The 24,376-nt window shown below is 37.4% G+C and overlaps 1 protein-coding gene and 1 pseudogene across 2 annotated transcripts in view; one reads left to right on the top strand and one right to left on the bottom strand.

Moving 5' to 3' along the window:
* The window catches only part of SBF2 (SET binding factor 2), a 521,490-nt gene that overhangs the window by 305,917 nt on the left and 191,197 nt on the right, over window positions 1–24,376 (top strand). For both annotated transcript variants that reach the window (XM_039244607.1, XM_039244608.1), the window contains exons 15-16: window positions 5,765–5,874; window positions 7,558–7,707. In XM_039244607.1, coding sequence (XP_039100538.1) covers window positions 5,765–5,874; window positions 7,558–7,707 — 260 coding nt within the window. The remainder of the gene's footprint in view (window positions 1–5,764; window positions 5,875–7,557; window positions 7,708–24,376) is intronic.
* LOC120240028 lies at window positions 19,730–20,140 on the bottom strand (annotated as a pseudogene).

Here is a 24,376-nt window from a genome sequence, read left to right as displayed (position 1 = left end):
AAAGTCCCCTGCTATTAGCACATTCTTACCCATAAGATTATTTCTGTTTGTGATTGTTTATGTATTTAGTGCTCCCGTATTCGGTGCCCTTCTTCATCCCTTGTTACTGCCTATACTTTAAAGTCCAGTTTGTCTGATAAAAGTATAGCTACTCCAGCTTTCTTTTGACTTCCAGTAGCATGATAGATATTTCTCCATCCCCTTACTTTTAATCTGAAGGTGTCCTCAGGTCTAAAATGAGTTTCTTATAGACAGCAAATAGATGGATTTTGTTTTTTAATCCATTCTGCTATTCTCTGTCTTTTGATTGGAGCATTTAGTCCATTTACATTCAGTGTTGTTATTGAAAAATATGGGTTTAGAGTCATTGTGTCCTTTGTAGGATTCATGCTTGTGGTGGTGTCTCTGGTATCTTGTGTTCCTTGAAACATTTCCCTCATAGAGTCCCCGTCAGGATTTCTTGTAGGGCTGGTTTAATGATGATGAATTCTTTCAGGTTTTGTTTATTTGGGAAGACGTTTATCTCTCCTTCTATTCTGAATGACAGGCTTACTGGATAGAGGATTCTTGGCTGCATATTTTTTCTGTTTATCACATTGAAGGTCTCCTGCCATTCCTTCCTGTCCTGCCAAGTTTCAGTAGATAGGTCTGTCACCACTCTGATAGGTTTCCCTTTGTATGTTAGGGCCCTTTTATCCCTAGCTGCTTTCAGAATTCTCTCTTTGTCCTTATATTTTGCCAGTTTCACTATGATATGTTGTGCAGATGATCAATTCTAGTTACGTCTGACGGGAGTTCTCTGTGCCTCTTAGATTTCATTGTCTGTTTCCTTCCCCAGGTTGGGGAAGTTCTCTGCTATAATTTGTTCCAGGACTCCTTCAGCACCTTTCCCTCTCTCTTCCTCTTCTGGAATTCCTATGCTACGGGTATTGTTCCCTTTGATTGTATCACTGAGATCTTGAACTCTCCTTTCATGTTCCTGGATCAGTTTATCTCTCTTTTTCTCAGCTTCCTCTTTTTCTATAATTGTATCTTCTACTTCACCTATTCTCCTCTCTGCCTCTTCAATCCATGCATCGGACGCCTTCATTTTTTTATGCATCTCATTTATAGCAGTTTTTAACTCCTCACAACTATTTTTAAGCTCCATAGTCTTTGTAGCAGTAGTTTCTCTTATGTTTTCCATGACTTTTTCAAGCCCAGCGATTAATTTTATGACTATTATTCTAAATTCTTGTTCAGTTACGTTGCTTATATCTGTTTTAAGCACTTCTTTAGCTGTCATTTCTTCCTAGAATTTCTTACGAGGAGAGTTCTTCTGTTTCGTCACTTTGGCTAGCTTTCTGTTTCTTGTTAGTTTTAAAAGCTTGTTATACACTCTGCACATACGAGCACTGCTGTATTAAAGAAGGCTGTTTGACTGTCCAGGGCCTGTCTGTTCAGGAAGTGTTCTTTGAATGCTGCCTCTTGGTCTCTCTTGTTGAGACTTTGGTTATTTTATTTCCCTACTCGTAGTGATATTTGGGACTCTCCACCATGTGTACTTTGGCTTGTTTCTTGAGGTAGCCCTGGAAAAGATAACAGACAGACAAACACACAGGGAACAAAGGCACACAAACACACAGGCAAATCCAACAGACACGCAAACCGTAAGGGAAAAAGAAAAAGAAAAAAGAAGAAGAAGGGGAAAAAAAGATAAAAAAGGAAGGAGGAAAAACAAATAATAAAAATAAAAGTAGAAAAATAAAAAATAAAGAAGAAGAAAAAAAAGAGAAAACAAAACCCAAATGGGAAAGGACAGTCTAAAAGCATAAGACCAGAATTCCCAGCTATAAATAAAGAGCCGAGTGTATGCAGTGCTGATGGAAGAGCATATACAAGGAGAGAAATGGCAGGGCAGGGAGGAAGTGAAATTGGAAATGAAATGACCAGGCAGAGAGACTAAGAGGCTTAATTCAGAGAGAGAAAAAGGAGAATATGTTTAGAGGCAAGGAGAAAGAAATGAAGATAATGTTACTCAGAGAAACTGTATAGTCTGACTACTTCAGAGAGAGAGAGAGAGAGAGAGAGATAGAAAGGTAGCAGTGGAGGTTAGAATATACATCTAGAGAATGGATTAAATGTGACTGTTTAAGCAAACCAATGGCCAGAGTGCCAATTCCAGCAGAGGGGAGGGATACGAATGAGACAAGGGAAAATATATCTGAATAGAAAGAATTGATAAAGAATTAATCATGGCAGAGCATCCATGTTGGTCTTGCCCCCGCCTCCAGGGGAAAAAAAAAAAAAACCAGCTCTCTAGGGGTTAGGCGTGGTTTGGTGTAGGCAGTTGTTAGCTTCCACTGCATCCTGCAGGCCACTCCCTGAGGACTCTCCCTGGTGGTTGTGGGGAGAAAAATGGCGGCGCCCTTCTCAAACCGAGCATGGCAACTCAAACTTTTGGGTCTGATCTCCCTGTGCCGCTGGCATAGCCAAGGTGAGCCTTGCTCTATGTCCCAAGCCAGGCCTCCTTTCCAGATCTTAGTCCATGTGCCCCATTGATACCACCTGAAATAAACCCACAGGCTGAGTCCCCCCGGTAGTTTCAAGCCTGTCGCCTCCCCACTGGGGATCGAGCAGAGCTAGAAGAGTGGTGGAGCGGCTTCAGGCACACCACTTCCCCTGCATGTCGAGCTGGAGAGCAGAGGCGCTGTTTCTCTTGGTGTCACCTGGGACCAGGGCATCCAGCTCAAGGTCAGCTGGGCAGCTGGAAATCAGATCCCTCTGTGTCCCAAGCCAAGGTTTTTCTCTTCTCCAGGGACAGGGACAGTTCCTTGAGCAGGTTCAGCTGATCATTCTTTTCCCTTCGATTCACCGTGGCTCCCCGGAAAGGGGCCTCCCTCCGCTCCCTCTGTGTCTCCGGTCCTGGCCTGTTTATATCTTCCCCAGTTCGCACTCTCACTGTAAGTTCTCAGTGGACTCTGTCTCCTTTTCCTCCCAAACTCCTGGATTCTGTAAGGATTCCTATGGCTTCAGGCCTTCTCCGTTTGAGAGATGGGGGCAAGTGAAATGTATGGTGCTCCCTACTTCTCTGCCATCTTGCCTCCTTTCCCCAAGTTCTTTCTTCAAATACCCACATGATGTTGGATAAAACTTAGTTTGCTTGAATTGTAGCCTTAATTGTCTCAATGTTATCCTCATATAATCTCTTTACTTTTTTCATTTTTAATCCACACCAAATTCATTCTTTAGATGCATGTGGAGTATATCACTGTAATTGGTGAGAGAGGTACACAAGACTTAGTATTTTTACCCTGCATGTAAAATCTGAATGAATGAGTGAATGAATGCAGGAGCCTCTGTACAACTTTCTGGTTCATTTGGGTTGATAAGACTCAAGATTTCTCTTGTACTAAAATTAAAAGGTATGAATGTTTCATTTTACATGATACTCATCTCATGAGTAGAAAATTGCTGTCACCTTAAGAGATATTCATACCGTGAGAGGTTAATTAGTTTTAAGCTATTCCTCTGAAGAGCCAGAACTAGCATTGGTAAGCCAAAGCCTTAGAAAGGAAGCCCTGGGAAGTCAAGTACCCACAAACCAGAGTTGTCATCAGATGTTTGGAAGCTAGTATTAGAATACCACAACTGGGGGGTTAGCCAGTCTGAAGTATCAGTAACTCCGAGTGAAGAGCTTTCTTCTTGGAGTGAACTAAGTCATAGACTCAAGGGAAAACAATAATTCCCACATGGTAACAGATTTATCAGAAAATGAGGGATGTTTTTAATGGCTTGTCCTTAAGAAAATTTAAAATATTGCTGAAGAGATTTTAGAATTTAAAGTTTATAAACACAGCTTAAAGATGTTGCTTTAAAAAGTATGTGGTATTATTTGGAGACCCTAAGAAGTTTCCTACTCTAAATATAGAGCAGTTTCTATTTCAGTCTATCCCACTGACCTACATGTGTGGGAAGCACCAAAGCACACAATTAAGAATGAGCATTTCATAGAAGTGTCACATGTGGTAATCTATTTAACTATCATGGTCATGCAGAGTATCAGTGTCATATGATTAAAAATGAATTGAAGAAAACTAGTAAAATTTGAGTTTTATTGTCTGTTATATGGTGCCAATTGATTTCCTGATTCTGATAAAGGACTCTAGGTAGAATAAGAAGTCACCACTGGGGGAAGCTGAATGATCAGTGCATGAATCTTTCCATACTATTTTTTAACTTTTTGTGAGCTTAAAATTATCACCAAAAAAAAAGTTTAAAAAATGATTTGAAAGATAAAAGATTTTGTATTGATGAAATGAAAGGGATGCTAATAAGTAAGATATGATAGTCTTTAAGTATGAGGAGAAGTAAAGGGATTATGTCTTTCGATTCCAAGAACAACCATAAAATATAAGGGATTTTAAACAAAAAAGCAGTGTCAGACCTATAAATGTAGAGAGCAAACTGATGGTTGCCAGGGAAGTAGGGAGAGCTGGGCAAAATAGATGAAGAGGAGTGAGAGATACAGGCTTCCAGTTATGGAATATATAAGTCACAGGAATAAGAGGCACAGCATAAGGAATGTAGTCATTGATACTGTAATAGTGATATAATGGGACAGATGGTAGCTATACTTGGAAACAAAGAATAACGTATAAACTTGTTAAATCATTAAGTTGTATATCTGAAACTAATCTAACATTGTGTGTCAACTACATTCAAATAAATAAAAAGAAAAATATATATAAGGGGTCTTTCTTTTTGGCTTAAGAATGATTGATATGACATCATTTGTACCAATGGTCAAATACTTTGTGAAATTGTACTTTTGTTTAACTAATACTAATTTCATTTATATCCTTCTAATATTCTTTAAATAAGGTAAAATTATTATAGTAATTTTAACCTGTGTATTAGACTAGAATTACTCAATTCAATTATGGTAAAGGTCACTCATAGGAGTCATAGGAGTAAAAAGCTCATAGGAGTAAAAAGCTCTTCCCATGTTCGTATAGTAATTCTTGAGCCATAATTGTTTCTCTTTTTGTATAGTGCCTTTTCAGTTCCCCTCTACTCAGATTTGTAGAATCTGATATTTTGTGGTATGTGGTTTTCCTTTGGTAATATCTTAGAAATATCAGCTTCTTTTTTTGGTAGTAGTCCTCTCACATGTAAATGTTAGCTACATTTGTCATGACACTGTACCCCAAACATTTGTCAGTTTGTTTACAATTTAAGTAGAAAATTGGTACATTTGGCAGCTCATTTGGTTGAGCATCAGACTCTTGACTTCAGCTCAGGTCATGATCTCATGGTTTTGTGGGTTTGAGCCCTGCATCAGGCTCTATGCACTGGCCATGTGGAGCCTGCCTAGGATACTCTCTCTCCCTCTCTTTCTTCCTCTCCCCCTGCTGGTACTCTCTCTGTCTCTCTCAATAAATAAACAAACTTTAAAAAATACATGTTTACTTCTGCTTAATACAATTGTACTGTGCAATATCAATTAATTTCCATAATAGTTCAGTTTATCAGTGGAAGCTATCCTGTGAAATTATCCTCAATAAGCCATTGACCAGCCTGACATTTCAAAACCTAAATATGCCATCAGAGTAATAAAATTCAGTACCTCCAATGCCATGTAACTAGGGAAAAGAATAAGTTCTAAGTGTTGGTCATGTAAATAGTTACATTCATATAAACTGTAAATACTAATATTCCTCTTGTTTTTGTAATTACCAAAGGAGTTTAATTTGTTTATATTGTCTTTATATTCCTCTACTAGTTTCCATAATGGATAAGGTGACAACAGTTTTCAACAGTGCACAGAGATTGGAAGTTGTTAGAACCTGCATCTCCTTCATATTTGAAAATAAAATGCTGGAGACTGAAAAGGTAATAAAATTCCATCTTTCCCAAGCATTCATCATTTCCCTTTCAGATTTACATGTTTAGCTTGCCAAATGATCTCTCCTCTAATTCCATCTCTTTTTCTTATTGAGTGCTCTTTCATTTTGATCATTTAAATGAATCATGTCTAAAATTTAAAATCTTAACATTTAAATATGGCTACCAAAATTTAAATATGGCTACCTGAGAAATACTAATAGATACTAATACTAATACATTTTATTCCTCAAACTTTTAAAGATTCTTCATTAAACCCTATTTTGACATATTACTTAGAAATGTAACATTTTAAGTATAATTTTATTTATTGCAAAGAATTTATTGCAAAGTTAAAATAAGTAGTGAATTATAGAAACAGGGGTATTCAACTTAAATGGGTCTTATTAAAGCACATTTTCTTGAGGCACCTGGCTGGCTCAGTATGTTAAGTGTCTGACATTGGCTCAGATCATGATCTTAAAGTTCATGAGTTCAAGCCCTGTGTCGGGTTCCGTGCTGACAGCTCAGAGCCTGGAGCCTGCTTCAGATACTGTGTCTCCCTTGCTCTCTGTCCCTCCCCCACTCACACTCTGTCTCTCTCTCAGAAACAAACATTAATTTAAAAAACTATAGTGTTTACAGTGTTCCCAGCATAATAATGTTATCAGAATAAAAATCAAAGGCCCTATTGAAAACAGTGTTTAAAAAAACAAAGCACTTTTTCTTGCCTTCTTTAATAAAACATGCTAAGCATAATGTAAGCTTTTCTTGGTGACTCGTTATAGCTCTGAACATCTATTATAAGGGGCTAAAGTATGAAAAGAGTAACATTTTTACCCTATAGTAAAAATAGGTTTTGACTTTTTTGGTTTCCATTTTCTCTTATTGAAGTGTTACAGACTTCCTTTTGATTCTCTGGCTTTCAGGTTTCCATCCTGTTTCTTGTGCCTGCCTGTAACAATACTGTGCCCTCCTACTCTCAGACTTCTTCCCTTTCTTCTTAGTAATGCTCCTTTGTTCTATATTTTTTAGGTTTTTAAAGTTAAATAAACTTACTATTTTATGTAAAATTCACTAAGTAGGCTCTAAATGGTAAACTGGAAGAGACATTTCTTCTGGGTGATGAAATGAAAGAGTTTTAATGCGTAAATCTGGACATTTCTATTTGTTGATCTGAGTCCATTATTATGATATTGAAATGAGGAAGGGAGATGTAGAATATTCTAGTCATACATTAAAACTGACCATGATTAAAGAACTGATTAAATAACCAATTTAAAAGTACAAAATCACCTGTGTTTATTGTCATTTTAATTTTTCCTTCTATTCTTGCTATGAAGATGTGGCCAGTTATTAAAAGAAGGTGTCTAAGTGTCATAAGTATTTTGGTTATCAAAGTTTGGTTGAGGTTTTTTTTTTTTTCAATGAAGTTAATGTTTTTGTTTTTTAACTTCTCACATAAATCAGTTCTGTTTCTTTTTCATGCTGGCTTATGAATAAAAATAGCTATTAGCCCATATACTTTATAGTTGTTCTTAATAACAAATCAACTCTTCTAGAAGCTAGAAGTCTAATTCTAATAACTTTGTTAAATGGTTTATAGATACGGTGCACTTGAATTTTTAGTGTGATTGAAAGTTCTTTTTTCCATTGATACCTTTTGTTGACTTCCGCCTCTCTTGTCCTCAGACCCTTCCAGCTGCATTGAGAGCCCTTAAAGGAAAGGCAGCAAGACAATGTCTCACTGATGAGCTGGGTTTGCATGTCCAGCAAAACAGGGCTATATTAGACCACCAACAGTTTGACTACATAATAAGAATGATGAACTGTACCCTACAGGTAATTTTTAGTTCTTTTGTATTATTCCTAATATTTAAGAATACTTTTGATTTCCCCAGGAGATTCTGTAATTACTGATATGTCAAGTTCTTCAGCCTTCCACGGCGAATAGGATGAAGAACCAATACCTATACCATTTCAGTCAGAAGCACTTATTAACTTGGCATAAATATTTTTGTTTTCTCTTGAAAAATACTAGGTTATCTTACTTGTTCTCTAAGGAAACTTTCTGAAAATGAAAGGTCATCTTTAAAACATTCATTTTTATATTACTTAATATCAGATTACTTAATAATTACTTAATACTTAATTATTCATGTCAGCCATTTTCAGTCAGGTTTTAGTTGTACTATTAAGGTAGAAGGTAATGAATGATGGATAATCCAAATTATAAATGAATCACTCAGTTAATTTGCTAAGCACTGTCCATTTAAATCCAAGACATATTTTCATTTGACTTCAAAATATGTGTATTTTATATTATATAAATAAACTTCCCACAAAATAGCGATGACAATTTAGGAAAAGCAGATAGTCTGCTTACCCCATCCTGTCTCACTTGTTAGATATTTTATGACATTGGCATCATATTCTTTACAGGTGATACAAAAATTATTTCTCAAACTTTCTTCTTTCAAACTTTTTGAACAAGGAGAAAAATGTAATTAAATATTAAGAATTCAAAGACTATCTGTGGGACTCTAGAAAAACTAAACACAATGCATGTTAAATTCTGTTACACTAGAAAATGAGAATTACTAGATATAGTTAATAATAAAATTCATGGATGAAAGAAGGCCTAATTAAATGGAAGGTATACCATGTCCATGGATTAAAAGACTCAATATTATAAAGATAGCAGTTCTTCCCAAAATAATCAATAGAGGCAATGCAATTTCCATCAGAATCCAGGCTATAAGAGCAAAAGCCTAAGAATTACCAACACACTCCTGGGACACCTGCGTGGCTTAGTTGGTTGAACATTCTACTCTTGATTTCAGCTCAGATCATAATCCCAGAGCCATGGAATCATGCCCTGTGTGGGGCTCCATGCTGAGCATAAGCCTTCTCGAGATTCTCTCTCTCTCTCTCTCTCTCTCTCTCTCTCTCTCTCTCTGTGTCTCTCTCTCTCTCTATCTCCCTCTGCCCCTCTGTCCTGTTCATGTGTTCTTTCTCTCTAAAAATAAATAAACAAGAATTACCAACACAATTGGTCCTGTCAGATGAAAAATTAGTTTAAAAGAAGACATACCAAAATAAATAAATAATTAAAAGAAGACCTACAAATGTCCAAAAGGTACCCGACCTGAAAATGTGTTTAACATCACTAATCATCAGGGAAATAGGAATCAAAATCACCATGAGATATCACCTCACATTTGTTAGGATGGCTATTATCAAAAAGGATAAGAGATAACAAGTGTTGAGAAGGATGTGGAGAAAAGGGAACCCTTGTGGACTGTTGGTAGGAATGTAAATGGATATAGCCACTATGAAAAACACAAAATTAAAACTAAAACTAGCATGTGATCTAACAGTCCTGCTTCTGAGTATATCCAAAGGAAAACAGAATATTGAAGAGGTATCTGCACCCACATGTTCACTGCAGCATTTTTAACAATAGCCAAGATATGAAAACAACCTAAGTGTCTATCAACAGATGAATAGAAAAAGATATTGTATACATAACCAATGGAATTATTCACCCATGAGAAAAAAGGAAATCCTGTAATTTGTGATAACATGGATAGACATTAAAGGCATCATGATAAGCAAAAAAAGCCAGACAAAAACAAATACTGCATGTTATCTGTGATAGGTAGAATCTTAAAAAAAAACAAAAAAAAGTCAAACTCTTAGAAACAGAGAGTAGAAAAGCAGTTTCCGAGGCCTGAGGAATAGAGGAAATAATGAGAAGTTGGTAGAGGTGCAAACTTTTAGCTGTTATATGGCTAAGACATGAGGATCTAATGTAAAATGTGGTGACTATAATCGATAAAACTGTATTATATACTTGAAATTTGCTAAGAAAGCAGAACTTAAATATTTGCACCAAACAACAATAAAACAGATAAATATGGGAGGCCTTTTCATGATGTATGTATATATCAAATCATCATGATGTACACTTTAAATATTTTGCCATTTTATTTATCAACTACACCTCAATAAAACTTAAAACAATTTTGATTAATTTAAGACTGTAGTAATTAAGACACTATAATAGTTAGATTGATCCCTAGAACAGAATATAGAACAGAGTTCATAACAGATGATGACAGGTTATAAACAGAGGTACACATATATGGAAATGTGACATGACAAAAATGGCATTTCAAGGAAGCCAGCATGACTCAGTGGGTTAAGCATCTGACTCTTGATTTTGGCTCAAGTCATAGTCTCAACAGTTGTGAGATTGAGCCCCATGTCAGGCTCTGCACTTGGCGTGGAGCCTGCTTAAGTTTCTTTCTCCCTGCCATGCTGCTTCACCCCTGCTCACAAATACACTTTCACTCTCCAAAAAAAAAGTTGGCATTTTAGATCAGTGACAAAATGATGAAAAATTTAATGAATAGTGCTGGGACAATTAGGTGACTATGTACACAACAGATACTTTACTAGTGTATGTATACCGTACTATACACTTAAAATACTTTCATGATAATTGAAGACTTAAATAGGAAAGATCAACCTATCTAATTTTTCAAAGAATCCTTAAAAGAAATAGACTTATGACTTTGGGGCAGGGACAAATTTGTTAAACCAGTGACAGATCATCCAGATCTCAAAATAAAAGATGGATAAATTTGACTACATTAAAATTAAGAACTTTTCTTCATCAAAAAATACCATAGAGTAAAAATGTATACCTCAGAGTGAGAGATGTTTGCAAAGAATATAACTGCCAACAGATTAGTGCTCGGATTATAAAAACTTCTACAAATGGGTCACCTGGGTGGCTCAGTCAGTTCAGCATCCAACTCGATTTCAGCTCAGGTCATGATCCCAGGGTCGTGGGATCAAGCTCCATGTCAGGCTTCGTGTGGAGCTCACACTCACTATCTCTCTAAAATAGAATAGAATAGAATAGAATAGAATAGAATAGAATAGAATAGAATAGAATAGAATAAAATCTTCTGCAAATCAGTAAGAAAAAGACACATTTTTAATGGGCAAGAGACTAAAAATTATCTCAGAAAAAATGAAACCCACTTGGCCAGTAAATGTATAGACATATTATCTAGAAAAAAAAGGTTTATGTCAATAATTGGAGAGTATAAATTTAAACCATAATGCTATAGCATTTTACATTCACTATTTTGTAATAATTAAAAATCAGAATATCAAATATTGGTAAAATTATGGAACAAATGGAAGTCGTAAACTTTGCTAGTTAGAATGTAAAATAGCATATAATTCCTTTAGAAAATTTAGTAAGATATAAGATAGTAAGAAATAAAATGATTTGTCATATATGTATAAAGCTGAATATGAACATATTCTGTGACCCAGTGATTCCACTCTCACATGAGCTCTTACTCATATACACCAGGAGCCATGCACAAAAATGTTTATTGGAGCATTATTTGAAATAGCAGAAAACAAAGCAACTAAGGTGCCAGTCAGCGGTAGAATAAATAAATAAACTATGAGATTAAAAAAAACGTTTTTTTTTTTTTTTAATATTTTTTTATTTATTTCTGAGAGAGACAGCGTGAACAGGGGAGGGTCAGAGAGAGAGGGAGTCACAGACTGAAACAGGCTCCAGGCTCTGAGCTGGCAGTCAGCACAGAGCCCGACGCTGGGCTCGAACCCACGAACCGTGAGATCATGACCTAAGCGAAAGTCGGACGCTTAACCGACTAAGCCACCCAGGCGCCCCTAAAAAAAACGTTTTTAACATTTCATTTTTGAGATCAAGAGACAGAATGTGAGTGAGGGAGGGGCAGAGAGCGGGAGAATCCAAATCCGAAGCAGGCTCTGGGCTCTGAGCTATTAGCACAGAGCCCAACATAGGGCTCAAACCCACAAACCATGAGATCATGACTTGAGCCAAAGTTGGATGCTTATCTGACAGAACCACCCAGGCGCCCCATTTTGTGTTAGAATATTTTTTAATGGAGAAGATGAATTGTAGCTACAAGGAATAATGTAGATGAATCTTAAGATAATTTTGCACAAAAATATAAAAGGAATTTGATTACAATAGGGTTCCATTAGTCTAAAATTCAAAGCATGTAATATATTATTTAGAAATGCGTAATTTAGGGATACAACATATATGGTAAAACTATAAGGAAAAGCAAGGCAATGTAATATATATATATAATCATCACATTGTTCACTACAGTTTTATCCATTATACCTCATTAAACTGGGACAAAAGGAAATCAAGGGAATAATAAACAAAATATTAAAGAAAGTTATCTCGAGGGACAGAGAGGAAGGGCAGATGAACATAGAAATCTTCGATGATAATGGTAATATTCTGTTTCTTAAACTAGGTGTATAAGTGTTCGTTGTGTCATTATTCTTTATAACCTTATATACATTAGTATCTTAGGGTACTGCTATTGGACTTTTTTACAGGGCATGTTTTTCTCTTCATCTGTTTCAAAAATCGCTTTCTCATGCTGATGCATAGGGGCACATGTACCCCAATGTTCATAGCAGCACTCTCCACAATAGCTAAAACATGGAAAGAGCCTAAGTGTCCATCAACAGACGAATGGATCAGGAAGATGTGGTTTATCTATACCATAGAATACTACATGGCAATGAGAAACAATGAAATCTGGCCATGTGTAGCAACATGCATGGACCTTGAGGGTATTATGCTTAGCAAACTAAGTCAGGCAGAGAAGGACAAATATCATATGTTTGCACGTATAGGAGGATTAGGAGGAACTTAACTGAGGAACAAGGGGGAGAAGAAGGGGGGAAATGGTGGGGGAAAGGGAGAGAGGCAAACCATGAGAGACTCTTGAATGCTGACAAAAACTGAGGACTGATGGATGTGGGGGGGGGAGAGGGGATGGGCATGGAGGAGGGCACTCGTGGGGATGAGCACTGGGTGTTATGTGGAAACTAATTTGACAATAAACTATTTGTAAATAAATAAATAAATTTTAAAAAGGGGAAAAAAACAAAAATCTCTTTCTCAGAAATTCTAATTTAAAATTTAGCATCAAAATATAATGTTATAACAAGCACTTTGTAGTTTGTTTAAGCAAATTGATAAGATTAGAAAGAATTCATCTTAACTGGAATACATTCTTACTTTAAAGTGTAATAGACTAGCTATAATAGTTCATAATGGCAACAGTTAAAAGCAACCTAAATGTTTACCATTCGTATATTGATTAGTTATGTACAACTATTGGGATACTGCTCAGCTACTAAATAAAAAGAGGTAGATCTATAATATATGCTCATATGGAAAAGCTTCCATTTTATGTATGTTGGTAGGTGGGGAGTTACATAAAGTCAATATAATATAATTCTATTTTTGACCTAAAATTATATGTATATATATCTAGAAAAATATTTGCAGTAAATCCTAAACAAGTTATTTCTGGCTTATGGATTAGACACATAGACAGGCATAGTTAAATTATATAAAACATGACAAGCATGTATTTTATAATTTAAAAAAGATTCTCATTTTGGTAGAAAGGAAATCATTGAACACCTTTGTGAGAAGAATAAAACATAAGTTTGACTTAAAAAGCCACATCTTTTGTTACTTTGCTGCAGTTACTTTGCTACTGTCATTCTAGAGAACAGGAATTTGGTTAACAGGTGGTCTCTAGAAGCCAAAGTTAGGTAATCTCTTGATACCGTATGATTGCTGATAAAACTACAAAAACTATTTTATGGAGCTTTTTTCCCATTGGTGCTTTCTGTGCTGCTCATTAACTGAGGAGTTAAGTTTTAAGGCTTTCTTTCAACTTAATTTTAGCATATACCAATTAGGCATTTATAGAATACCAGCCACCCTCGACTATGAATATTTTCCTTTTTCATTTGAATAATCATATTTCTGGGAGGGAAAAGGCATGGGCTTTTTTTTTTTTCTGCTTTCAAATACACCTGGATTATGGCACTTAATATTTTATAATTCAGTACTGCATAAATATGTGAAATTAGATCCTGTCCTTATTCTAGCACATGCTGTTGTTTATATAGAGGCTCTTCTCAGACATAAATGGGCTCACATGCGATAGTCTTGTTTTAATGGGTTATTCATTACTAACTTGGGATTTATTAGTATTTATATTCTTGTTGCAACAATATTACTTATGGGGATTTAATGTGACATTCTGAACATTTTTGACAAAAGCATAGAGTTTCAAGGCAGAGAGGCCAAACATCTGTGTTGCTGTTTTATGAAAGAAACCTTAACTAAATGAACTAGTTTTTAGCTAGCAATTCAAAAACTGTAGTTAAATTTTTGCTTTTCGTGATTTTGAAGTTATTCTGCCTTTCCCCTTCCTCAAGGGAAGATTAAGTAGAACACTAGTACTACAGGGGATTATTTTATTTATTAGGTTCTTTCATGCCAAGGAAATGTTTTAAAGGACTACTTCATAAAGGTTATAGATTATTCCTACGTATCATCTCATTTCAAGTAACTAATATTTTGTTTCTTTTAATAACTACTATAAATCTCTCTAAAACTATCTTGACCTTAACTCTTCATTTTTAGCAGATACATGATTAAATCTTCTTATGTGTCAAGATCATAGCTAAAATTTATTAACAAATTATAATTTAAAAGCCCAGTGAATTTCTCCATTTTCAGTATCAAACAACTGCATGCTATGAGGAACCCTCCCACTAACATAGTAGAAATAGATCTTAGAAAATTGTAAAAAAATAAATAAATAAATAAATAAATAAATAAATAAAATAAAAATACCCACCTGATTTTGGTACATTGTTTTTTTTTCTAAGAAGAAAAGGAAATTCCCAATAGGCCCTTCTTCTGTTTTCAAGAAAAGAACAAATAGGGAAAACTAATTTGTAAGCACAATTAAGTATTGGCCTCTGTAAGGAGAATTGTTTGAACCTGAGAGTTTTGCATTAGGCTAGGACACTAAAAGAAGAATAATCCCTATTCAGTAACATGCCCCTCACTCGCACCTCCAGAAGAATCAATTATAAATCCTTTTGGAATAATGCAGCCCCAATTTAGACAGTCAGGTTTTCCACAGGTTAAATGCTATAAAATATGAACTCACCATTTTAAAATGACCAAATACCAAGGAAATGAGCCAGTATGAATTAGAGTCAACAAAAACAACCAATAGCAGATTTTATACTCAAATACTGTATTTTGAATTATCCAACTCGAATATATAACTAAAATATTTAGAGACTGACTACAAAATAAACCAATAACTAGGGAAACAAAAATGGCCAGATGAGTTTATGTAATTACTGAAAGTAAAAATTCAGAGGATGTGGAAAATTCAGTATTGTTAAGATGTCTGTTCCCAGCAAATCCACTCTATAGGTCATATTAAATCCAAATAAATATTGCAGCACTTCTCTCTAGAGATTGACAGTGGACTCTAAAATTTATATGGGAATGCAGAGGACTTAGAATGGCCAAAGCAATCTTGAAAAAGAGCAACACTGGATGACTTATACTACCTGATTTTAAGACTTATTATCAGCCTACCATAATCAGGACAGTATGGTACTGACCTAAGCATCAAAAAATAGATCAGTGGAAAAGAGTACCATGAAACAGACTCACATTTATGGGATTTTTAACAAAAACACCAAAGCAATCCAATAGGAAGAGGATATCTTTTTCCACAAATAGTATTGGAATAACTGAATATTCATATGGAAAAAAGTGAATATTAACTTCTACCTGACATTGTATACAAGGATAACTTTGAGGTAGAGCATAGACCCAAACATCAAATATGAAACCATAAAGCTTTTAGGGGAAAACATGGAACAGTCTTATAACTTGGGAGTGGGCAACAATTTCTTCACTCACAGAAAGTGATAACCATAAAGGAAAAAAAAGATCATTATACTTTATTAAAATTAAAACTTACGCTCATCAAAAGGTACCATTATGAAAATGAATAGGCAAAACTGGGAAAAATATTCCCAAAATATATGTGGCAAAGAACTGGTGTTGTGTTATATAAAGAACTCCTACAACTTAAGAAGAAGCCAAATCAATTTTTTAAAATGGGCAATTTGAACAGATACTTCAAAAAATGGTATGTGAACGGTCAATAACCATGTGAAGAAGCGCTCAATATTGTTAGTCATCAGAGAAATGCAAATTAAAACCACTATGAGATAGTACTATATAACTCATCCATATGCTAAAATTAGACTAACAGTGCCAAATGTTGGCAGTGTTTTAAAATAACTGGAATTGTACTTTATTGTTGAGAATGTCAACTGGTCCAACCACTTCAGAAAAAAAACTCTGGGAGATTCTTATAAAACTAAGCATATATCTATCCTGTGACCCAACAATTTCATAATAATTAATGTCTGCTATTTACTTTGAAATACACTAAAAATAATATGGATTAATGGATATATGGATAAATAATAAAACAGCTAGTAACATGTTTATCTTACTAGTTCAATCTAGGGGGAAATATATGTATTCAGTATAAAATTCTTTCAACTTTGATATTTTTGAGTATAAAAAAAGTAAAATAAATACATAACTATAAAAACCTCAATGGATAGGTCAAACAGCAGACTAGACACAGTGAAAGAGAGAATTATAGTGAACTGGAATATACATGTGAAACAATTGCACATAGTGGAGCAGAGAGAAACAGGAAATGCAAAAAGTACAGGTGAAAATACATGGAGGAGATCGTAAGGTCGTCTCATATGATACTTTTCAAAGTGGTAGTCTGTGACAAGTTAAGAAACTTGTGCCAAAATGCAAATCAGTGATCTTCATTGAGAAAGTCTTACTGTGAAAAAATTAAAGTTAGCTACTAAACATTGGGCTTAGTGTGACTTCAGCTGGCAGTTGTCAGTATCTTCTAAAGTGACCAAGGATCCAGCATTTTTAAACAGGAGAGGCTTCAAAGTCTAAGCCTCAGATTTTGTTAACACTGAGAATTCCAGACACCTAGACAATATTTTCATAATATTTCTTTGGTTGCTGGCAGATTCTTCTATTGGGCATCTTTGGCTGGGCTTCTCTGTGCCTCTTGGATTCCAATGTCTGTGTCCTTACCCAGATTGGGGAAGTTCTCTGCTATAGTTTGTTCAAGGACTCCTTCAGCGCCTTTCCCTTTTTCTTCCTCTTTTGGAATTCCTATGTTACGGATATTGTTCCATTTGATTGTATCCCTCAGCTCTCGAACTCTCCTTTTGTGTTCCTGGATCAATTTATCTCTCTTTTTCTTGACTTCCTCTTTTTCTATAATTGTGCCTTCTAATTCACCTATTCTCCTCTCTATCTCTTCAACTCATGCATTGGACACCTCCATTTTATTATGCATCTCATTTAAGGCATTTTTTTAATTCATCACAACTACTTTTAAGCTCCATAGTCTTTGTATCAATAGTTTCTCTGATGTCTTCCATGCCTTTTTCAAGCCCAGCGATTAATTTTATGACTATTGTTCTAAATTCTTCTTCAGTTATGTTGCTTATATCTGTTTCGAGCAGTTCTTTAGCTGTCATTTCTTCCTGGAATTTCTTTGGAGGAGAGTTTTTCTGTTTCGTCATTTTGGTTAGCTTTCTATCTCTTGTTAGTTTCAAAATTTTTTTAATGTTTCATTTATTTCTGAGAGAGAGAGAGAGACAGTGTGAGCAGGGGAAGGTCACAGAGAGAAGGAGACACAGAATTGGAAGCAGGCTCCAGGCTCTGAGCTAGCTGTCAGCACAGAGCCTGACACAGGGCTCGAACCCACGAACCGTGTGATCATGACCTGAGCTGAAGTTGGACGTTTAACCAACTGAGCCACCCAGGCACCCCTATCTCTTGTTAGTTTCAAAATTTTTTTAATGTTTCATTTATTTCTGAGAGAGAGAGAGAGACAGTGTGAGCAGGGGAAGGTCACAGAGAGAAGGAGACACAGAATTGGAAGCAGGCTCCAGGCTCTGAGCTTGCTGTCAGCACAGAGCCTGACACTGGGCTCGAACCCACGAACCGTGTGATCATGACCTAAGCGAAAGTCGGACGCTTAACCAACTAAGCCACCCAGGCGCCCCTCTTGTTAGTTTTAAAAGCTTGTTATGCACTCTGTACCTGTGACTGCTGCTGTATTAAAGAAGGCTCTTTGACTGTCCAGGGCCTGTCCATTCCAGAAGTGTTCTTTGAATGGTGTCTCTTGGTCTCTCTTGTTAGACTTTGGTTATTTTATTTCCCTACTTGTAGTGATATTTGAGACTCTCCACCATGTGTACTTTGGCTTGTTTTTTTGAGGTAGCCCTGGAAAAGAAAACAGACAAACACACAGGGAACAAAAGCATACAAATGCACAGACAATTCCAACAAACATGCAAGCTGTAAGGAAAAAAGAAAAAGAAAAAAAGGAAGGGACAAAAAGAAGAGGAAGGAGGGAAGACAAATAATAAAAATAAATAAAAAATTAAAAAGGAGAAAAGAAAAGAAAAAAGAAAAAACCCAAAAGACAAAGGATAGTCTAAAAGCATAAAACCAGAATTCCCAGCTACAAATAAAGAGCCAGGTGTATGCAGTGCTGATGGAAGAGCATATACAAAGAGAGAAATGACAAGGCAGGGAGGAAGTGAAATTGGAAATGAAATGACCAGGCAGAGAGACTGAGAGGCTTAATTCAGAGAGAGGAAGAGGAGAATATGTTTAGAGGCAAGGAGAAAGAAAGGAAGATAATGTTACTCAGAGAAACTGTATAGTCTGATTACTTCAGAGAGAGAGAGAGATAGAATGGTAGCGGTGGAGGTGTAGAATATACATCTAGAGAATGGATTCAATGTGACTGTTTAAGCAAACCAGTGACAAGAATGCCCAGTCCAACAGAGTGGAGGGTTATGAATGAGACAAGGGAAAATATATCTGAAGAGAAAGAATTGATCTAGAATTAATCACGGCATTGCATCCATGTTGATTGTGCCCTGTGCTCCAGTAAAAAAAAAAAAAAAAAAAGGCTCTCTAGCAGGGAAAGGTGTGGTTTGGTGTAGGCAGGTCTTAGCCTCCACTATGTCCAGAGTGCTGTTCCCTGAGGCCCTGCCTTGGTGGTTGTTGGGGGAAAAATGGCAGCGCCCCAGTCCCTTTTTGAACCAAGTGTTGCAACTCACTCTTTTGGGTCTGATCTCCCTGTGCTTCAGGCGTAGCCAAGGTAGGCCACGCTCTATATCCCAAGCCAGGCCTCCTTTCTAGATCTTAGTCCACACACCCCATTGATATCCCCCAAAATATAAACCCACAGGCCAAGTCCCTTCGAGTAGTTTCAAGCCTCTCCCTCCCCACTGGGAATCGAGGAGAGCCACAAGTGCAGCAGCGCAGCTTCAGGCACCTCCGCTTCCCCTCCAGGTCGTGCTGGCCAGCGAGGAGCAGTTTCTCCCAGGATTGTCTGGGACCAATGTGTCCTGCTCAGGCTTGGCTGGACAGCAGGAAACCGGATCCCTCTGTATCCTGAGCTGAGGTTTTTCTCTTCTCCAGGGACAAGGACAGTGTCTTGAGCATTTTCAGCCGCTCTTTCTTTTCCCCTAGACTCATTGTGGCTCCCTTGCAAAGGGGGCCCCCTCCCTTCCCTCCATGTCTCCAGTCCTGGCCGTTTTTATCTTCCCCAGTTCACACTCCCACTATAAGGTTTTCTCAGCAGACTCTGCCTCCTTTTACTACCAAAATCCTGGATTCTGTAAGGGTTCCTATGGCTTCAGGCCTTCTCCATTTGAGAGATGGGGGCGAGTGAAATGTATGGAGCTCCCTACTTCTCTACCATCTTGCCTGTCTAGATTTTTCTTTTTTAAAATAGTTGACATCTGTATTGGTTTGGAGGCAGGGGAAAGGGGCTGGGGCAGGTGCTCAGGAGCTCATGGAGAAGTATGCTTGTGTCCTCTTCACCATCACAGGCTCCTGGCTGTGCAGGATGGCACTGGCTCTGCAAATGGCATCCGTGTACAGATCTGGGCAGTACTTGTTCTTGTGGATCATGTGCCTGATGCTGCTGAGGATGGCCAGAGCACTCTTGTTGATGGTAGTCCATACACAGGAGGTGGTGGTTTTCACTGGCCTGATCTCCACTTTGTGACCACCACTACACCTTTACCTTTGGCCACCAGCTCCATGCCCACACTCTTGTAGTGAATCAGTCAGTTGTTAGAAGGAGTTGGAAGCCTTCAGGTTACTGGGCTTGGTGCCATATGTTTGCTTGTTTCTCTTGATCAGGAAGCTGGAGCAGTTCCCCACCACCATCCATTGTAGGTGGGTGGACATGGTAGCAGCTCCTCTCATTACTATGGCCAGAGGCCAAAAGGGCAATCTAGAAATTTTAAGTACACTCGTACACTATCCTTAAATGTATGAAGTAGCAAATTTGGACATTTTATTAAGTGGTATGGTCTGAATGTGTTCTCCCAGATTCCTATGGTGGAAACTTAACCTCTAAGGTGATAGTATTAGGAGGTGGGGCTTTGGGGAGGTGATTAATCTCAGGAGTGAGATTAATACCCTTATTAAAAAAGAGCCAACAGGGCTCCCTTAGCCCCTTCCACCAAATAAGGATACAGGAAGTCTACAACCCCAAAGAAGGCCCACAACTGATCATGCTGGCACCCTGATGTTGGACTTCCAACCTCCTGAACTGTGAGAATTAAATTTCTGTTGTTTATAAACCACTTAGTATGTGGTTTGTTTACAACAGCCCAGAACAGACTAACACATTAAGAATTTATTAATTAGGAGGGGCCTTTGTGGCTGTCGCTTAAGCGTCTGACTTCGGCTCAGGTCATGATCTTGAAGTTCGTGAGTTCAGGCCTCACGTCAAGCTCTGTGCTGACACCTTGGAGCCTAGAGCCTGCTTTGTATTCTGTGTCTCCCTCTCTCTCTGCTCCTCCCCCACTCACACATACACTCTCTCTGAAGAAATAAATAAGCATTAAAAATTATTTTAAAGAATTTATTAATCAGTAGAATGCCTCTTCCTTAACCGGGGTATATATTTTACTTTTTTCCTTTCTCCTTCCATTTACTGATTTCTACTGTATAGTAGTCTCTGTACTAGATACTGAAGTATACTTCATACTGAGGTGATTAAGATATAGTCCTGATTCTTAAGGAGTTCACAATCTAGAAGGAAACACAAGTAAATATACAATGTAGTGGGATATGTGCTGATAGAGATGTGTGAAAAAGTACTATGAACGCTATTAGGGGATTGCTGGATTTTGAGTGGGAAGAATGTGGTCACAGAAGGCATTTGTCAGACAAGGATTGAAAGAGAGAATATTCCAGATAGAGAATATTTCTAGTAGAAAAAAACGTATAGAAAAGGCCTATGTTTTTGAAAATTGAAAAATATTTCTGTGCTGTCAAATGTAGGTTAGAAAGGTGGTAGGAGATGAGAGAAGTAGATAGAGTAACTTCTGGTTAAAGTGAACTGATTGAATACGTACATTTAACCTCAGCCACTACCCAAAATCCCAGCAAAACGGAAGTAAAGGATTTTTTTTAATGCAGAAACCCACAGGCAAAACAGGAGAGTAAACAAGAACAACATTTTGGAAATTGGAAAGTTGATGAATTAATGACTTTATTTAGCAGACTCAAGACAGCCTTTTCCTAACTGACAGTTGTAAAAAGCCTGAAGCAGCCAAATTTGCAGTTCTGCAAAAGGCTCAGGATTGGGGACATCAAGTAATTTCTGAAAATAGGAAGTTAAGGTGGGCTAAAACATTTAAAAGAGGATTGATTGGAAGTTTCCTTAAGGAGTGTCTGGGTGGCTCAGTTGGTTGAGTGTCCTACTCTTGTAATTTTGGTTCAGGTCATGATCTCACAGTCATAGGATCAAGCCTTGTGGCCGGCCCTGCACTGAGCATGGAGCTTGCCTGGGATTCATACTCTCCCTCTCTCTGCCCTTCCCCTTCTTGTGTGCACACACACTCTCTCAAAAGAAACATTTAAAAAGGAACTCCTTAAGATACAGTTGGATTGCCACAATCCCTATCAAAATAACACCACCATTCTTCACAGAGCTAGAACAAACAATCCTAAAATTTGTATGGAACCAGAAAAGGCCCTGAATAGCCTAAGCAGTCCTGAAAAGGAAAACCAAACCTAGAGGCATCATAATTCCATACCTTCAATCTGTATCACAAAGCTGAAAACATCAAGACAGTATGGCACAAAAACAGACACATAGATCAGTGGAACAGAATAGAAAACCCAGAAATGGGCCCACAAACATATGGCCATCTTTGACAAAGCAGAAAAGAATATCCAATGGAAAAAAGACATCTCTTCAGCAAATGGTGTTGAGAAAACTGGACAGTGACGTGCAGAAGAATGAACCTGGACCACTTTGTTACACTGTACACAAAAATAAACTCAAAATGGGTGAAAGACTAAATGTAAGACAGGAAGCCATCAGAATCCTCAAGAAGAAAACAAGCAACAACCTCTTCGACCTCAGCCGCAGCAACTTCTTACTTGACATGTCTCTGGAGGCAAGGGAAACAAAAGCAAAAATGAACTATTGGGACCTCATCGAGATTAAAAAAAAAAAAAAAGCTTAAACACAGCAAAGAAAACAATCATCAAAATTAAAAGGCAAATGACAGAATGGGAGAAGATATTTGCAAATGACAGATAAAGGGTTAGTATCCAAAATCTATAAATAACTTATCAAACTCAACACCCAAAAAACAAATAATCCAGTGAAGAAATGGGCAAAAGATATGAACAGACATTTTTCCAAAGACATCCAGTTGGCTAATAGACCCATGAAAAGATACTCAACATCACTCATCATCATTTGATTTGTATTTACAGATTGAAACCACAGTGAGCTACCACCTTATACCTAACAAAATGGCTAAAATTAATAACTCAGGCAACAACAGATGTTGGCGAGAATGCAGAGAAAGAGGAATCATTTTACACTTCTGGTGGGAATGCCAACTGGTTCAGCCACTCTGGAAAACACTATGGAACTTCCTCAAAAAATTAAAAATAGAACTACCCTACAATCCAGCAACTGCACTACTAGTTATTTATCCAAAGGATACAGGAGTACTGATTTGAAGGAGCCCAGGTACCCCAATGTTAATAGCAGCACTGTCAACAATAGACAAAGTATGAAAAGAGCCCAAATGTCCATCAATGGCTGAATGGATAAAGAAGATGTGGTATAGGGGTGCCTGGGTGGCTCAGTCGGTTAAGCATCCGACTTCGGCTCAGGTCATGATCTCACAGTTTGTGAGTTCCAACCCCATGTCAGGCTCTGTGCTGACAGTTTAGAGCCTGGAGCCTGCTTCAGATTTTGTGTCTCATTTTCTCTCTGCCCCCTCCCCCACTTGTGGTCTGTCTCTCTCTCTCAAGAATAAATAAAAATTAAAAAAAAATTTTTTTTAAAGATGTGGTATATTGGGACACCTTGGTGGCTCAGTCAGTTAAGTGTCCGACTTCAGCTCAGGTTATGATCTCATGGTTCATGGGTTCAAGCCCCACATTGGGCTCTGTGCTGACAGCTCAGAGCCTGGATCCTGCTTCAAATTCTGTGTGTGTTTCTCTCTCTGACCCTCCCCTGCTCACGCTGCCCCCCCCTTTCTCTCTCAGAAATAAATAAAACATTTAAAAAAATAAAATAGAGATGTGGTAGATATATATGTGTGTATATATACATGTGTATATGTACACACAATGGACTATTACTTGGCAATCAAAAAGAATGAAATCTAGATTAAAAGCTTCCGCATGGCAAAGGAAACAATCCATAAAACTAATAGGCAACCAACAGAATGGGAAAAGATAGTTGCAAATGACATATCAGATAAAGGGTTAATATCCAAAATCTATAAGGAACTCACCAAACTCCACACCGGAAAAGCAAACAACCCAGTGAAGAAATGGGCAGAAGATGTGAACAGACACTTCTCCAAAGAGGACATCCAGATGGCCAACAGACACATGAAACGATGCTCAGCATCCCTCCTCATCAGGGAAATACACATCAAAACCACACTGAGATACCACCTCATGCCAGTCAGAGTGGCTAAAATGGGCAAATCAGAGAACTCTAGATGCTGGCGAGGATGTGGAGAATCGGGCACCCTCCTACACTGTTGGTGGGAATGTAAACTGGTACAGCCCCTCTGGAAAACAGTGTGGAGGTTCCTCAGAAAGTTAACAATAGAACTCCCCTAATGACCCAGCAATAGCACGGCTAGGAATTTACTAAGGGATACAGGAGTGCTGATGCATAGGAGCACATGTACCCCAATGTTCATAGCAGCACTCTCAACAATAGACAAAACATGGAAAGAGCCTAAGTGTCCATCAACAGATGAATGGATCAAGAAGATGTGGTTTATCTGTACCATAGAATACTACATGGCAATGAGAAAGAATGAAATCTGGCCATGTGTAGCAACATGGATGGACCTTGAGGGTGTTATGCTGAGTGAAATAAGTCAGGCAGAGAAGGACAAATATCATATGTTTGCACGTATAGGA

Source organism: Hyaena hyaena, unplaced genomic scaffold (assembly GCF_003009895.1).
Source record: "Hyaena hyaena isolate Hyena2069 unplaced genomic scaffold, ASM300989v1 scaffold_245, whole genome shotgun sequence".
Taxonomy (NCBI): domain Eukaryota; kingdom Metazoa; phylum Chordata; class Mammalia; order Carnivora; family Hyaenidae; genus Hyaena; species Hyaena hyaena.
The sequence above is the reverse complement of the archived record's forward strand: the minus strand, read 5'-3'. Positions and strand labels throughout refer to the sequence as shown.